The 17,151-nt window shown below is 38.0% G+C and overlaps 2 protein-coding genes across 4 annotated transcripts; one reads left to right on the top strand and one right to left on the bottom strand.

Moving 5' to 3' along the window:
• Nucleotides 1-867: 867 nt before the first annotated feature.
• Nucleotides 868-8,971, bottom strand: zw10 (zw10 kinetochore protein). 2 transcript variants are annotated; one of them, XM_056397842.1, is made up of 16 exons: nt 8,780-8,971; nt 7,825-7,959; nt 7,581-7,682; nt 7,091-7,168; nt 6,222-6,381; nt 5,903-6,055; nt 5,490-5,687; nt 5,046-5,182; nt 4,674-4,856; nt 3,911-4,131; nt 3,383-3,454; nt 3,112-3,281; nt 2,789-2,919; nt 2,513-2,644; nt 1,993-2,195; nt 868-1,618 (listed from the first exon to the last, which is right to left on the bottom strand). In XM_056397842.1, the coding sequence occupies exons 1-16, from the start codon at nt 8,882-8,884 to the stop codon at nt 1,498-1,500; spliced, it is 2,301 nt and encodes a 766-aa protein (XP_056253817.1). In that variant the 5' UTR covers nt 8,885-8,971; the 3' UTR covers nt 868-1,497. The 2 variants fall into 2 exon arrangements, with proteins under 2 accessions (XP_056253817.1, XP_056253816.1); XM_056397841.1 differs by having other exon boundaries at nt 5,903-6,079.
• Nucleotides 8,972-9,288: 317 nt separating this feature from the next.
• On the top strand, nt 9,289-16,821 carry mks1 (MKS transition zone complex subunit 1). Of its 2 annotated transcripts, none has more exons than XM_056397843.1 (18): nt 9,289-9,596; nt 9,723-9,844; nt 10,491-10,543; nt 10,784-10,951; nt 11,454-11,554; nt 11,748-11,876; nt 12,001-12,105; nt 12,386-12,494; nt 12,640-12,696; nt 12,938-12,980; nt 13,058-13,120; nt 13,242-13,312; nt 13,401-13,470; nt 13,614-13,721; nt 14,269-14,402; nt 14,729-14,811; nt 15,407-15,504; nt 15,608-16,821. In XM_056397843.1, the coding sequence occupies exons 1-18, from the start codon at nt 9,520-9,522 to the stop codon at nt 15,709-15,711; spliced, it is 1,695 nt and encodes a 564-aa protein (XP_056253818.1). In that variant the 5' UTR covers nt 9,289-9,519; the 3' UTR covers nt 15,712-16,821. The 2 variants fall into 2 exon arrangements, with proteins under 2 accessions (XP_056253818.1, XP_056253819.1); XM_056397844.1 differs by having other exon boundaries at nt 11,457-11,554.
• The last annotated feature ends 330 nt before the right edge of the window (nt 16,822-17,151 follow it).

The raw sequence follows: 17,151 nt of genomic DNA on the forward strand, positions 1-17,151 counted from the left end.
TCATGCAAATTAAAGTGAGCTGAAGTGAGTGGTCAATTCATCGATTAGTTGATCAAGGGAAAGTTAATCACCAACAATTTTTATAATCATATAATCATTCTGTTCTCTGGTTTCTGCTTCTCCATTGTGACAATTTGTTGCTTTCCCTGTTATATATTATAGTAAACTTAATATTTTTTACTTACAGTCAGACATAATAAAGACATTTGATTGTGTCACCGTAGGAAATTGTGATTTTATACACGAAAAAATTTATCAATTAATTGAAAAAATAATTGGCATTGATTGATAATGAAGATAATGGTTAATTACAAACCTAAAATTGTTATTCAAAAATCCTCCTTTTAATTTTACAAATACAAAATGTCGAGTAAGTTTTTTTCTGATTGCTACCAGATTACAATAGATCCACTGAAAAGTTCATCACAAAAAGGGGAAAATAATCACATACCTCTGCAAAGCATACCTTAAGATAAATACAGCTGCTGCCAGAATGTTGAAGTCAGGTTAGATCAGATGAAGAAAGAGACGCAGAGTGAGCGAAGAGCTACTGTGCGACTGTCCAGCTGTTTGTCTCCTCCCTCCGCGTCATTCACAGTGCACATACTGACAATGTTCAACCCATCACACCACGTGGCTGCGGCAGCTTTGTCAGTGGACGAATATTATATCAGGTCAGATTATTAGTTAAATTTAAACATCAAGTGTTAGGTGAGAAGAATCACTTTCATATATGCTACATAAAGCATGACACTAGAACAAGGACACCCCCAGCCCCAAGCAATTTCCTGGCTGACAACATAAGCAGTTGCAATTTCTTTTATGTAGTGGCACCAAGATCATCATGATATTCATTAAAAAACAAAGTTAAGAAAAGTGTTTTGGTTTATTTGCGCAAATAAATACAGTATGTTAAGAGTTCAGTTTAATGGCTTGTACAAGAAAAATTTTAACCAGAGATGCAAGGTCCAGGGTGTCTTTGTTAGAACTAAATGTTCATTTAGAGGCATTAAGGTTTGAACAAACATCACTTGACAAACTCTCTTCTGAAATGACAGCAGTACAGACAAGTGGAGACGTCTGAAACAAGCCACGGGTGAAGTTCAACCAAGTTACAGCAAAGTTAACCGTGGATACAACATCACGTGTCAACAGATGGCGAGCCACTGGTTACACAACCTCAGTTGGCTTTGTCATAGTAAACCCCCAAAGCTATACGACTGAGTCTGCAGGATGCTGATGTTAAGAAGCCTTCGTGTAATCTCTGTAGGACTAATTGCAGTCTGAATGCTGAGAAGAAACACATCCCACAGATTGATTACAACCAGCTTATACCCCCAGAAAGGACAAACATTCCTCTGTGACAAACTGTTCAATCTACATACATGTAAGTGTATATATTTAATAGACATGACAGAAAATGGAAATGAATAAAGACATGAATCATATTTTCCAGAGAGGAAAAAGTGCTGTGTATCTCCTCGGTGGTCCAAGTATCTATTTGATTTTGGTCAGAGCCACAGCTCTCCTCTCCGTGTTCTGGAACAAGGCTCGGATCAGATTCTTCACCTCCGAACTGGAGAACTCCAACGCCAGCGGACCTTTACCATCAGCCCACCTGTGGAGAGGAATCATGGGCAAATCAGCCGGTCCGACACATCCATGAAAAAAACAGTATGACTTTACCCAGAGGCCCTTCTGTCAATGATAAAGGAGCACTCCATCAATTTTACACGAAAAGGTCAGTTTACTTGTCATGAGGAAAACTACTAAGCATGTGAAAACGCTTATGTAAAGTCTTCTGTGGCTCTGGTCGAGCTTTGTAAAGTCTGAGAAAATGACCTAGTAACTTAGCTTTGTCTTGGAGACAGCAAATTTATAAAAGCCTGTGTTACAAATCGTGAAAATCTTTTAAGACTTTAACACCTTAAAATACCTGAAACTATGTTTTATTTAGTTTATAGTTTTATCTACCGTCAAGTTTTCTCTTACCTATCGACAATCTCCTGCAGGTTGGCCCGCAGCACGATGACCAGCTCCTTGAAGGTACTCCACTTCTTCACATAGAGAGGCACTTCCTCCTGATATTTCTTGTTTTTGTTTTCCTCAGCCAGAGGGATGAAGACCAGCGGCCCTTCCTCGATGATGGTTTGGCACAGAGTGTGTAAGTGCTCCCCATCCTCAGAGGAAATATCCTGTGGACAATCAAGTCCAGCTTTTTTGTTAGAATTTACAGAGACATCTCTTCAGCCAGTTGGGCCCCGCAATTGTTTCAGAGTTTTTGCCCATGATCACATTGTTCATTTGAGGGCTTGGATGACATTTAACTATTGGAATATTGGATGACTCCTCATTTATGACTAAAATGGTATAAATTTGCAACATTTGTAAAATACTTTTTAAGGATTCCCAGTTTTTATATTTTTTGTTATGTTCGTTTTATCGCAGTAAAACCTCTGCATTGGTATAAGACATTTACATAGAGACACTGTGATGGAAAAAAAAGACAAACCTCTAGCATCATGATTTTAGCAATGACTTCTGAGATGGCAGTGTTGAGGAGGTTGCCCATGGCTTTACAATAGATGCTGACTGGTAGGACGTCCTGCCATACTGTACCCAACTGTTTCAACTGATGAATGACCTGCAGTGCATGAATGAACAATAAAGTCTTGGTGAGATATGTAATGGAGTGTAATACATTACAACACAAAAATCTATAATTGAATCACCATATTTCTGACACACACTCATTATTACAATATTATTATAACTCATTTCCTCTCACCTGTCTTACTGCTTTGCTAGCTGCAATGTAATTATCTTCATCATCCAGGTTGCAGAAGTTGTGAGCGGTGGAAAGCCTCTCCAACAGTTCAGCTCTCTGAACATTCATCTGTGCTAAGAAGCACTGGGCACCTAAAGGAAAATGTGCAGAACATGAATGTCTACAAATATTTTAATGAAACCAAGCAAGCAGTTTTGAAGATACCCTGTCCTAAACAAAAGTGTTGCTCACCAAAATGATTAGGAATCAGATTCTGGCGACCACAAAATTCAGTACCAAATTTCATAGCAATGTGGCTGACAGTAATAGAAATGTTTGTTTACCTAGTTTCCTGAATCCGGGCACCATGTCAACAAATGTTGCAACGCCCTCACTGAGGGGCTGTGGCAAGTGGGCTCTGAAATGGTGTCCTAGGGTGAGCAGGTGGTGGGCCAGGTACATGCAGTTGTTGTGCTGAATGGCAGCTAGGTGGGGGAACTTGAGCAGGTTCTCCCTGAATGGAGTAGCAGAGAAACAAGAAAAAAAAACTTTTTACACCTTCAGGTGAAATGTGCTTGTTTGGTCTGCTATGCCATGTGATGGAAACATTCTTACTTGTGATATGTTGGTACAACATCATAGAACAGCTGGAAAATGTTTCTCACAGTGAAGAAGAGCTGCAATGCACTGAATAGAACAGAAAAATGTGTTACTTTTAACAACTCTTATTCGGCGCTGAAGCCTTGTGGGCATGAGTATGACAGATTTTTATTATCTATCTATTGTGTATGATGATGGCATTTGATGATTTGATGGCAATAGGCTGTTTAATTGACTGTAATTGTTTTTTATCTATTGCTGTTAATATGTAGGTCATTGCCCTACTCCTGACAGCAGACTGCAACTATACTGACTTAACTAGCTTCACAGTGTTTTAATGATAGCTCAACAGTGCTGTGAACCAAACACTCTTTGTAAGAACAAAACATTTATTAAATTAAATAATCATAAATCCTGCTAAATCATTACTGTCAGGGAAGTCTTGGTTTTTCTGTTGAACTATTACATTGTGCTGCCAGGCACATTAAACTTATACATAGGTCAGGACAATAGACAGTGAGGTCTTTGATCAATCTAACATACCATTGTGTGGAGCTTCCAACGGCCTCACACAGGGTGTTGAGTGTTAGCTCCATCAGCTGCTGCACGGACTCACTGATGCGACAGGCTGGTAGACAAAGACTCCATGCAGACAGCTGCTTTGTGTTCTCCATTATTATCTCGTTTGTGGTCTCTTGCTTCACCTTCACCTCTGAACTTGGAGCAGGCAGCTTGGGGAGATGCAGCTTGGAGTCTGGTGTGATCTAACGGAGGGAGATTGAAAACTAAATAAATAATTAAGGCATTTAGATATGAAGACAAATAAAAATCCACATCTGGAGATTTCGGGACAAACATCATGTAAAACTGGACATAGTGTAGTCTAATACAATATTGTCAGATTTATAGAGTACCATTCTTTATGTGACAGAGTCAGAGAAATATTTATTTCAATTTCATTGTACTTTTTTACAGCCATGATCTAATGGTGCTGTTGTACTGGATATATCTATTCAGGTCTCAGGTCAGGTATTCTAGGGATGAAGCAAAATGATTAATCAAATATACATTTACATTCTGCTTACACTCTGCCTATTTCATGGTTCACTTTTACAAGTGAAACAAATGTCTTCTCCTTCAACTAGCAAATTTTTGTTATTAAAACTTTTTTTTTTTTTTTTTTACTGAAAAACAGCCAAACTTATGCATGCTTAATATTTCTTTATCCATTTTAGTTCATGGCAATTGAATCAATCACTAGTCTCCAGTATATTCATCCAGACACTTAGCCCAAGCTCACACGTACTTTGACAGTGTTGTGCATCTTGGAAGTCATGAGTTTGCGGGCTGCCACGATAACATCCTTGCACTTCTTGCTGGCAAAGTGACAGTTGACATCCCTGGCATATTTGAGTAGGTCTGTGGAATCACCCTGCAGATACTCCATCTCCTTCAGAGACTTCTCAAACTCCTCAGTTTCTTTGATCACCTTAAATATAGGTACAAGTATATAGACACTTCTGTTACACAGACTAAAATAACATCATAGAACAGCAAGACAAAGATACAATTGTGTCTGTGAGCCTTAAGAATTGCTCACAAAAGTGAACAGGTAACATATATTTTCTGTATGTGCTACAATATCCTTATACAATACAAACTGATGTTAGGTCCATACAGTGTTGTATTTCTCCAGCTGACTGCTGTTGGTGGGGATGGAATACAGCAGACACTCATGGATGATGCACTGGGAAATTTCCTCCCAAATCAGCTCCCCCAAGACAGCTGCAAGCTTTTTATCACCAATGGACACATCTGGAAAATAACATGTGTGATTTGCCTTTCACAAGCTCATCATGTAATACTTCACAAATAGAGAGTCTGAGTTAAGCATGGGGATTACATGTGATGGATGCTGTTTACATCTCATACTCAGACTATCACTACTTTGTAGTTCAAACTTGTCCACCTGCTGACTTTTTGGTTTCTACTGTTCGAATGGAATGCGAAACCTAAATTACACATAGACTCATGAATCATGAAGTCGGCATGTAAAACACAGTAACACTTAAAAACCTTAAAGCATGATATATCATTTCTATATGGGCCAGCAATACTGTACCTAGCAGGTGTGAGTGCAGTGTCTTGAGCACCAGGAGCAGTTTGCTGTAGACCTGTGAAGGAGTGGATCGCTCCTCGTGGCTCTCCTCCAAACACTGTAAGGCCAGGATAGTTCCCTCATCCTGCTGCTCTGTTACCCTCACTGACAGTGACGGGTACATCACCAACGGCTTCAACATGTTCTTCAACAGTACTTGACCTGAGTGACAGAAACAACGGAACATAAACTTGAACTGAGCAGGTTTTGAACTTGGATAGACTGTGCTTTAGGGCTAAATTGATATGTTGTAGTCTCTACTGTGCTGAGAATATCAAATTAACAGAAATAAAGTCTCTGGAAGCTATGAAATTACTTTTTTAGTTGATCGTTAAAGTACTGCATATTTAACAGCGATCGGTGTTGCTTGTTCTTACTGAAGAGTTTGATCTTGTGCTGAAGGTCTCCCTGGATGGCCAACGCTTGCAGGACACAGCACAACAAAGCAGGTGGATTCGGTTCACCATCCTTACTGCAAGGATGGCTCAGGTTCAGCTCCACCTTCAGGAAGGACTTCACACCTGCAGGCTCTGGTGGTACAAATCCAGCAGCTACTGCTAATGCAATTCATTCAGATATGTTTGCAGTCGTGTTTTCGAAAGTATGTTTTTGAAAGTCAAAGACCATCTTATAAAATGGAATTATACCTGACACACATAATGAAAAATTTCAACAACTTTTCTGAGGAAGTCTTACCCTTTGAGGATGGCAATCTCCAGATGACGAGGCGCTTCCATTCATCTCCTAGGTGGTAAATCAAGTTTTCTCTCTGCACTGTCAGCTCAGAGGTGAGAGTACTGAGCAGCGGCAGCTGGGAAGTCTTCCAGCCCTTCAATGAATCCACACTGGCTTTAGCCTGTAAAAATATATTACCCATCAATCAGCATGTTGAAATGCAATTAAGAAACAAGGTTACTTTAAATAGGCATGCATGTAAAATTTCATCATGTCATCAGAATTTCTCCTCTATCTTTATGACAGAACTTAGGGTGCTTATTTCAACTGTATAAATGTTTGTCCACACGGGAGGTGATTTGGCCATATTTTTCGGTTGTCACATTTGACTGAGACAGTGTTTTCACAGGATTGAATGGAAGGGTGTTGCTGGTGTCACTTCACAGGACACTAGAGATGTCACGAGAACCAATACTTTGGTACCGAGTAGATGCTAAAATTCTAAAAATGTGATGGTACTTACAGTAGATGCCCTATTTTCTGACAATATTTGGATTTAACTTTGTTTCGTCTGTCTAAATCATGCCTATGGCACACCAGCATGGCATCTTTTTCTTGTTATTGCTATTTTTCTGATATTCTCGTTACATTCACTAACAAGTTAAAGCCACTTTCCAGGCTCACTTGGGCTTTTGATAAGTAATTGTATCACAAAAAAATGCTAAGTAAGGTTTTTTCAGGTGTAAGACAGCCTGTATGAAGAAATTTACCATACACAGAGAAAGATAAGAGAAAGATTTTAGCTCAGTTTACGTCAATTTTCGATTAATTGCCCAGTCTTAGTTCAGAGTAGAGGTAAGTTGTGTGGACAAGATGTAAGCAGCTCTTACCCTTTTCAGCTGGTTGGCTGCATCAACATACTTCTTCTCCTGTAAAGCTTTGCTGAACTCCTCCATTGCATTGTGAAACTAAGCCCCACAAAGGAAATGACACCAAAAGAAACATTCAAACATGTAAATTATGGATGCGCAAAATACCACTTTTTCTCTGCTAATAAATTCTGAAAGCTAGACTTTTATTTAATGTATGGTAACACAAACACCCTATCTATTTGTTTTTTTCAGGACAACACAGATGGAAACTTTTAATATGAGTTACTTAAAGAAAGAGATTAAAATAATAATAAAAAATTAAATTAGAATCATTTTTTGTGTTTATAATGTCACATTTATCACTCATGATTTTAAAGATGTATGTCAGTTTTTCCATTTTATTTTTGTAAATAAATTTAGTTTGTTCATAAGGCATATCGACACTATTTACAGATCACTATTTATAACATTATATTTGACTTGACTTTGAATTGTACGTATTGTGTACCTCTTTTAGGTGTCCTAGCATTGTTATGATGATGGTATTTTTCTCCAGCTGCTGCTTCAGCTTTGCATACTCAGCCACAGCCACATGGATATTCTGCTGCACCTGTGTTCACATACACAAACAACAAACAGTTTAAAACTATGATACTGCTGTAGTAAATCCACCCCAAGAAAAACTATATAACTAAATATCACTTTAATTTAAAAACAGTTTATAAACAGTTTATAAACAGTTTTATACATACCTCATTCTCAATGCAGTTTTTAAGGACATCCATTTCTTTGGAGACATCATCAACCTGTACCATTAGGTCCTCAGATCCTTGAAGACTTGGTAAGAAGTCACCATACCTCTTATTTATCATGTCACATACTTCTTCCTATAAAAAAGTTTATTGGGAATTTGTCAGTTTGTTTGTTTGAAACTTTCTGCAGTTTGTGTACAATTAAGTGTGTGTTCAACTAATGTCCATTATCCTGAGTTGAAGCATGGCAAATTATAGCTGGTTCAGTCTATGGAGCAACAGTGTAAACATAATACAAACAATTGTTGAATAATAGCTTTAAAGATAAGTGCATTCAATCAAACATATTCCACTTGCTGTAAATCTTTACATTTAAGAGAATGTTGGTCATTTATGTTGTATTGTAATGACTGATAATTGATAGATTTTTAAAATTGGCAGTTTTCGGGTCGATCAGTCGTTTGAGCAATTCTACTGCTGTACACACATAAGCCTGTGTCCTCCAACCAATGCCTGACAGCATAAATAATTTTAGTAATCACGTTTCCCTTTTTGTTAATACAGCTAAGGAGAGGGCCGTTTTTAACTAGTGGATGCACGCTAATTCTTCTAATGTAAAGCTACTTTCTTAATGTTTCAAATGTGCCCTCATGTGTAATGTTTGTATATAATGGAGCCACGTAGCTAGTTAGATGGCACAACAAACAGCTAACAGTCTTGCTAACGAAAATGCACTAAACTCGCTTTAAACTAGCTGGAGAGATCGCTTTGTATTAGCTAATCACGTCGCTCACGTTCATTTACAGATGAATGTTATTTCAGAGAAAACCGTAAAAATCTAGCCAATGTCAGTCAGAGGATGAGCCAAGTTTCATATGTCAATGTTAGCGCTAACAGCTAACGCTAGTTCAAACTTTACTCTGTGCAGCTACTGCTATGCTAGCTAACGAATTACCTTTGTGTCTTCCACCTTGCGCGACATTTTGCTTATTTTACTGGATAGATCCTCTTTCTCCAGTTTGCCAGAGCTGGCGAGTACTTCAGTCACAAACGACGCCATACTTTAGCAATGTTTTAATATTTTTTCAAAAGTGTGACAGGTCAGCACAACAACTCAGGACCCGCCAGGTGGTGTGATTGGTTACGAGATGTTGGCCACTGGATCCTCCTCCTCCTTGACTTCTTCGTCGTTTTTATTGGATGACAAATTGCCATCATTACCGCCCCAGATGTTAGAAGCGTGTATTGTTAATTACTGGGTGTGTGTGGAAAACATAACATTACAATAGACTGTCTTACTGGGAGGTATTTGATTAGTTAACTATATAGAAACAGCATTAGCAGAGTTGATCTTTGTGCTCTGTGGTTTCCCGTCAAACTACTGCTCCATTTACCACTCCAGCTCAGTAGGTGGCAGGTCTGCCCCTGAAAAACAAAAGAAGAAGAACTACCATTATCTCTATGGCAACGACAACTATCCATTTGCCGTGCCTTTTGCTTAACTGTTAGCTTGTTAGCTTCTCATTGTTGCTTTAACCTACAACATTAACATTAACTTTACATTTGTAAACACTGTGGGCTAGCAAACTGCATGTTGTTGTGAGTACGTAAAAGAAGAAGCTAATAAAACTAGCTGTGTGCCAGCTCTAGCTAACCTCAAACCAACAGCGTTTTATGTTTACGTGCTAAGCGTTAATGGCAGAATGTTGGAACACAGATACCGGAGAAGCTGTGTATCGATCCCGGGATGCTGTCAAAAACTTGAGAATAAAGTAAGTAGCTAAAGGTAACATTAGCATTTAGCCTAGCTACAAAACTCCAGTATGCTAACATTACTCAGAAGGATGGGCGCAGAACGCGTTATTTCAACACGGTATCTAATTGTTTCCTCACTTCAGGGTGCATATACAGAGGGTGACCTCCACAGCAGCCCTCTCCCAGCACCTCCAGCAGGAAGTTCTGTCCCAGCAAGACAGAGGAGCCATTGAACTGGAAACCCTCACCTCACAAGGCCAGACAGGTAATATTACTTCTACTGCTGGGAGATGGATGGACCGTAATGAATATTTCCACTGGAACAATACTATTGGACAGTTTCACGTTTGCCCATAATCCACAAATTGTTTTTCTAAATGTACTGTACTCCTGTGTTGCACGTGTTAGCATTTGATCTTAAGTAAATATTGTAATTTTCCTGCTTGACTTTCAAACTGGTCAGGACTTGATGACTAAATGTCAGGTGAGAGAGCCATGACCAAATCAGTAGGCACTCCACTGGTAACTAACAGCAAGTAGTGATCAGTTTCAAAGAAGTTGCAGCTTTTACTCAAAGCACAGTATGTCTTGGCTGTGGGAATTATGGACTCCTTGGGCTGTTTTTGGTGGAGAATCTGAGATCAGATACGAGTTGTGGTCATGAGAAAGAGGTAAAATCGACCTTGAAATATTTCTCCTGTTAAATATGAATATCTAACATGGAGTTATGTTACATTGTCTTTATTTTGTCAGGTGGTCACAGAAAGTAAAATATACTATGACACTAGAATGGGTACAAGAATCTAACAGACATGTATAACTTGTATTTATAAATGCATACATATTTTATGGTGGATTTTTCCTTCCAAGCATATTTTAGTAACTTGATATTTCTGTTACTGTCTCACCAGGTAATAATGAGGAGGAACTGGTGGTGGGCTGGCAGGAGAAACTCTTCAGTCAGGTAGGACTTTATGCCTTTAGTTTCCTCAACCCACAGCAAATTGTAATGGTCACCTTCATGTAGCTCAAAGTGGTTTAGATTAAAAAGAAAACAACTATTACGGCCAAGAGTTAAAGCATTTTTTTGCCAATTGTAGTTTACTTTACCTTGCTAAAATCTAGATTTATTTCTGTGTGTTCTGTTTGTGTACACCACCTCCTCCACCTCCTTGCCATCATGTCTCTCTGTCTGTGGTTCTAGTATGAGATGGAGTTGTTCCAGAATGAGTCAGCATGTCAGACCCCACTGGACCGGCAGTACCACACAGAAGTCAAGGCCCTGAACAGGGCAAAGGGCAAACGAAATCAAAGGATTTTTACATATACTGATCATGACCGCTACACCAACTGTCTTCCACTCCACCAACTGGTAGGTTGTGCTGCATCCTACATCACACTGTCTACCAATAATTCACACAGCATTATAGTTTCATATACAAAAAGATAAAAGTCAAGCTCAAAAGGGATCCACTACAGACACAGTGATTAAGCAAATTTCTTGGGGTGTCAACCTAATCTGTCTTTGGTTTCTTAATCCAAAACCACTTTGTAGAGATGAGAGACATTTCCTGAAGGCATTGACAAACAGATTCAATTTTATTCTGTTGGGTGTTCTGTCATTTAAGTCTGCATCTTTGAATTTGTGACAGCTATAGCTTTTATGGTAAGTTTACCTTCTCTGACTACTTGGTGTGAACCCGACTTCTCTCCATACTTCAGTGTAAGTGCTGTAACTACAAGAGGAAACAGTTTTTCTCATATTGTATTGCACAACATAGTCTTTCTATGTGAAAATTATTGTGAAACCACAAATTCTACAGTTATTGTCTGCTACTGTGTTTGTGAGTAGATTTTGTTTTTGATCCTGAAAGCAGCACTCCACTGACTTATTGACCACAACCAAATCCAGCCCCACCTTCCTGGCTGTAAGGATGGCCAGCATAAGACACAGGCGGCAGGACAGACGCACCATGTAGGTGAAACACCAGCTCACTCATTTTAATGGACTGATAACTTCTTCTGTCTTCCATTGTATTCTGTTTACCAGTTTATGAAACTTTAAGAAACTTTCATCTAAATGATGCTTATTAATACTCAAAGATGGGACTTGTAATTTTTAATGTTATGAACAGTCATGTAATATGATGGTCTGGTGTATTTTGCAGGGACTGTAATATCCCAAAGTCAAAAATCATCAACTGGGAGCCCACAGAGGAGTTTGTGAAAAGCAGTCATGTGGTGAATAATGCTATGCAGACCATGCACATCATGGCAGACCTGGGCTCCCCTGGAAGGTCAGACCCTAACCACGAAGACCCAGTTTCTGTTCAGTTCAGTCTTTATTTCTGCCCATGCGAATTGATGTTGTGGATGTTGTATGGTTCAGTGGTAATTTTCTCACCATGTATTTGCTCTCAGGCTGGGCCAGAAGGAAAATGAATGTTTGCTGGTAACCATAACATCAGATGGCAGCGGAACAGTTGTTGTAAAACCTGACTTCAACAAAGGCAAAGAGCCTTACAGGCAAGTTCAAAACATGCAACAGCATTGACTGATATTGTGTCATATTGACATGTTTAAAAACAAGTGTATGACCTATATGAAATTTTTAATGTCAAAGCTGTACTATGCCAGATTAGCAGCTAAAAGTCCACCCCTTTGGTCCAGACTGAAATATACCAACAAATACTGGATGGATTGTGTGGAAACAAAGAAAGCAAAGCTATCTTTATCATTTAATATAAAATATATGATATTTGATTAATCAAAAGAAAACCAATATGGTGTGTGTGCTGTTGAGCAGGATTTTAACAGAGGGGGAAAAGAGAGAAGTTTGGCGTCTTACTCTGGAGAATGTATCCACGTCCATGAAAACAGAGGAAAAGGACAGGGAGCAGAACATGTACAAAGATGTGAGTTCATCTTCATCACCTTTTCATCAGAACCAGAGAAGAATTGTAGAGTATAGCTTTAAATGATCATGTTCATATTATTGATTATGGAGTCAAATGATACATATATTATGACATGAGCACATCAACTTTTCAATGTTTCTAGCTGTATGTAAGGCACAAGGAGTACCTTAATAGCCTCGTTGGACAAGACTTTGAAATGGTAAGTCATTTAAAAGGAAAATGCCCAGTATTATTATTATTATTATTATTATTATTATTATTAAATCCTTTATTTAAACATGAAGTTGCATTGAGAACTGAAACTGAAATCCTCACATTTGAGATGCTCTAACCAACAAATGTTTGGTGTTTTTGCTTGAAAAAGACTAATCAAGTATTAATGGTAGATTAACAACTGGCCTTGAGAAGGCTTTTGTACTAACCAGATGTCTCTGCTCTAGCCTCCTGTGGGTATTCTGCGTTACCTGATGAATGGAGAGATAGGTGAGTAGGAAGGCTATGCTCACAGTTCACCTTTCTAAATTAGCAGGCAATTAAATCTCATTCTTCTTTCTACCCAGTCTCAGCTAAAGGTTTTGAATATGATAACTTATACATCCACTTCTTCATGGAGCTGCCCAACAGTGAGTCATATACAGTATATAGCACTATTTACATTGTGATACTTAGGTGTTGTTGAGACCTTTTAAGTCAGCTAAAGTAAATTCAGTTTACCACTTCAACTTGTATTATTTTTGTTTTAAGATTGGTCCAGCTTGCCATTCCAGTCTCTCTCAGGGGTTACCCAGACCTGCCGAACCAAAACATTAGGGAAGGTGTGTATACTGTAAACGAAAATGGTGAACAACCTCAGAGCATGTCTACTGAGATTTGTCAAACCATCAACATTCTCTCTGCCGACAGGAAAACGTAGCTTTCTTCAGTTACCCCTTCAACTTTGAGGCTTTCTACATGTGCGAAAAAGAGAGTGAGGGTTAGTATCAGCTATTGTATGTTGTGTTTAAATTATTTATACGTGTTTTATGCATGTAAAATGCTAGTGAATTTGTTTATTTGAATGATATGTAGCAACATTTGAAAGATTAGACTGATACATGAGTTTTCTCCTTATTTCAGAATCAGTTCCCCAGTGGCCAGTGCTCTACTTCAAGGTTCTTTCCCTGGACACCTGGCAACGCTATCGAACTGAAGGCTATGGCTATCTGCTTTTTCCTGCCATACCTGGTATGATGTGTATATTGAAGCTGTGCGATTAAAATTAGGGCTGCAGTGAACAATTATTTTCATTATCAATTAATCTTTTTTTTCTAGAAAATATTGAAAAAGTCCCATTATTATATTATTATTATATTATATATAATATTTGGCATTTTTGCTTAAAAACATTTAAATTAATGATTACTCAATTATCAAAGTAGCTGCAATTAATTGTCCATCAATTGACTTCTCAATTAATCACTCAGTTGTTTCAGTTTACAAGATATTCTTTTCCATTCTAAATTTGGATTTTTATTTATTTATTTTTTTAATTTTTTTAAGAAGACATTTGTGTCACTGAAAGAAATTGTATATCTTTACAGTTTCTTTCAGTGACACAAGTGTTTCCTGTTGAGATTAGAAATGTAGATGCCGAACTAATGACTAATTTACTTACAAAGCAAAGTATTTACATGTTTCATAAATTGTGTGTGTGTGTGTGTGTGTGTGTGTGTGTGTGTGTGTGTGTGTGTATGTGTGTGTGTGTGTATGTGTGTGTGTGTTTATATACCAGGTAAACATATAATAACATGTAATACGTGGAGACCTCTTCAGACGGGGACAGTGTCTGCACTAAGACGCTTCTTTATTGGAGGTTCTCCGGAGCTTGAAGACCAAAGCTACGTTCGAATTCCAGGGACGTTCAAGGTAGGCTCAAAACTGCGTGCAAGCTTTCAAGGGATGGTGTGTGAATATGTACAATTTAACCTCATCATTTTCATTTTTTCCTTTTCTGAGTTTGAGTAAATAGGGTCACCCGGTGGTGAGGACACTTCTGAATACACTTCCAGTAGTAGAAAGTGAAGACAAAAATAGTAGAAAACATAAAGAAAGCTGGAGATTCTGCTGCAGTTGATTATTCTGAACCTGGAACCTGTACTGTTTATTTACATGTTAAGTCAATAATGACACTGAAGAAAGTTTATTTATTTTAATAATTTTGTACCTCTCTTTGTACCTCTATATGTGTCTAGGGAGACAGACTGAGTCGCTTTGGCTTTTGCACTGAAACCACAGGAAGTGTCACCTTTAATCTGCACTGCATCCAGCAAGCCAGGTAAGTCATGATCAAATTAACCCAGCATTGAAAGGAAAAAACACTACATTTCTGAGGTTGGTGTGCTCTGGATATGCATGGTGAAGATTTATTATTGAGTCCTATAGCCAATTGTATATATTATTTTCACTGCAACAGTTAATCTACAATATCCCACAACTCTCCAGCACCACAGTGAATTAGTAGGGAAGTAGCTATGTATATCATCAACATCATTCAGTGAACTTACCCAACCAGAACAACATACTGTACACTGTTATAATTTTTCCCATGGTGCAAGATGTAAACATCAGAAGCCAAATTCAGGTCATTAAGAGTTTCGCTAGATCAGGTGAAACTCTTCTCTTGAATTGAAACTCTTGAATTATTCAGCTTTTGAGGAAATGCATATCTTAGTTTTGAACCTAGCAGTCAAACCACTGTCTTACTACATTTCTTACAAACTTTGTCCACATTGGGCTCATATGGCCATCTGTTAATATAGAAGATAATGCATTTAATATCAAAAGTCAGCTAAATATGTCATCATTTATCATCATTTCCTGTACTGTAGCTTAATGTGTGGTTTATTGTATCCATGTTGTGTATGCGTCAGGTCATTTGTTGATGCCACCATGTTGAAGAAAAGGAGGCAGAAAGTTTTTGACCAGTTGGGAGGATTTAGTCAACAAGGAGCTGTCTGCACCATCCTTGGTAAAGACATTTACTCAGAACTACTTCATGTACCTCAAGTTCTGGAGATGTACAGAAATATTTGAGTATATATTGTTTACTAAGTATTTTTTTTCTCTGTCAGAGGCCTTCCAAAGGGCCAGGAGGAAGATGCAAGAGGCCAGAGAAAGTCTTCCCAGAGATCTAATCAACACCACATCCCAACTCCAAATCGAATCCTCTGCATAGGCGTGAAAAACATTGTTGGACTGTTTATCAAATGTTTTAAGTGCCTGAATGGCGTACACATACTAATGTGATGTTTAGAATCAAGGTGAGATTAGCCGCAAGTAAGAATTGCCATTTCAAATATTACAACAATTTTTATATTTCCTGATAATGTAGGGCGATGATGTGTTGTAACAAGTCAGAGAAAAGAAAATAGTGTACGATTGCTATTTATTCTTTATAAAAACTAACATGTCAGGAGGGGTAAAAATTGGGGTACAATATGGATTTACATGGTTATGATATGGTGAAGGAGCACACGTATGATCACAAACTGTATTCTATGTACAGACTATTGAATAGTCGCAGACAGGAAATGGGAGGCAGAGAGAGGGGGAATGACATGCAGCAAAGGGCTGTTCGATGTAGGACTCGAACCGGGGCCTCTGCATATGGGGCAGATGCTCAACCAACTGAGCTACTTGACGCCCCAAGACAGTGAGTCTTGTGAAAACTGATGTAACAGACAGTAAGATAGTTTTTTTTAAATTTGAATTGTATATTTTCCATAGTTTATTTCAAACATGTAACAAGTATTACAATTGTTGTAATATAGATTTTTTATATCAACTGTTATTGTGTATTTTTGCCCTTATGATTATAGCCGCTGTCATTCAGGTTTTGCACAAACTTATACTTGGACTATATGTTTTTTATAAGGTAGTTAAGTTCCATATAAGTTTTGTGTACGTAAACTACTGGTGTGTGGCATGAATGGCATTGGAAGTAAGTAAGGGCTATTGTGGTTCAAAAGGGTTCTGCTCCGTTCTCAATAATTGTGAGTATTTGATGTTGTATGGAGCATCATTCAAGTTTTTCACTGTTTGGAGTCAAATACTACCAGAACAGTCAATTCAATACAAAGCTACAACTCAAACAAAAAAGAACAGCAGATTGACATTTAGAACACATACTTTTCAAAGGATGAACTAGCTGCAAAGTGTCACATGTTGCAGTTCTGACATGTTCGTGTAACACAAAAGACATCGTATGCACAAAATGCACTTTGTGGCTCTAAATGTTACATTATATGCCATGAAATACAGAAAATAAAATTTACTTGGGCTATTATGTATTGTATGACTGTACTGATTACAGCAAAAAGATTTTATAGACTTGATGTGACAATTTGTCACAAACAAGTCATACCATGAAATATGTTTTGACCCAGTGACTGCACAGTTGTGCTATTTAATCTAGCTGAAAATCACACGAATGTGAAGTTCTCCATCACTGTAAATCACCTTGATCTATGCCACTCAAAGGAATGACTTTTACTGAAGGGAACCCAGGAAAGCTCTGCTAAGGACATTACTGTTAATCCAACCATGACATTTATCTGACAGCTATAGATATGAGTTGCTTTGTAGATTTGGATTTTACATACAAAACATACTGTAT

This window comes from Seriola aureovittata, chromosome 15, assembly GCF_021018895.1.
Source record: "Seriola aureovittata isolate HTS-2021-v1 ecotype China chromosome 15, ASM2101889v1, whole genome shotgun sequence".
Taxonomy (NCBI): Eukaryota; Metazoa; Chordata; class Actinopteri; order Carangiformes; family Carangidae; genus Seriola; species Seriola aureovittata.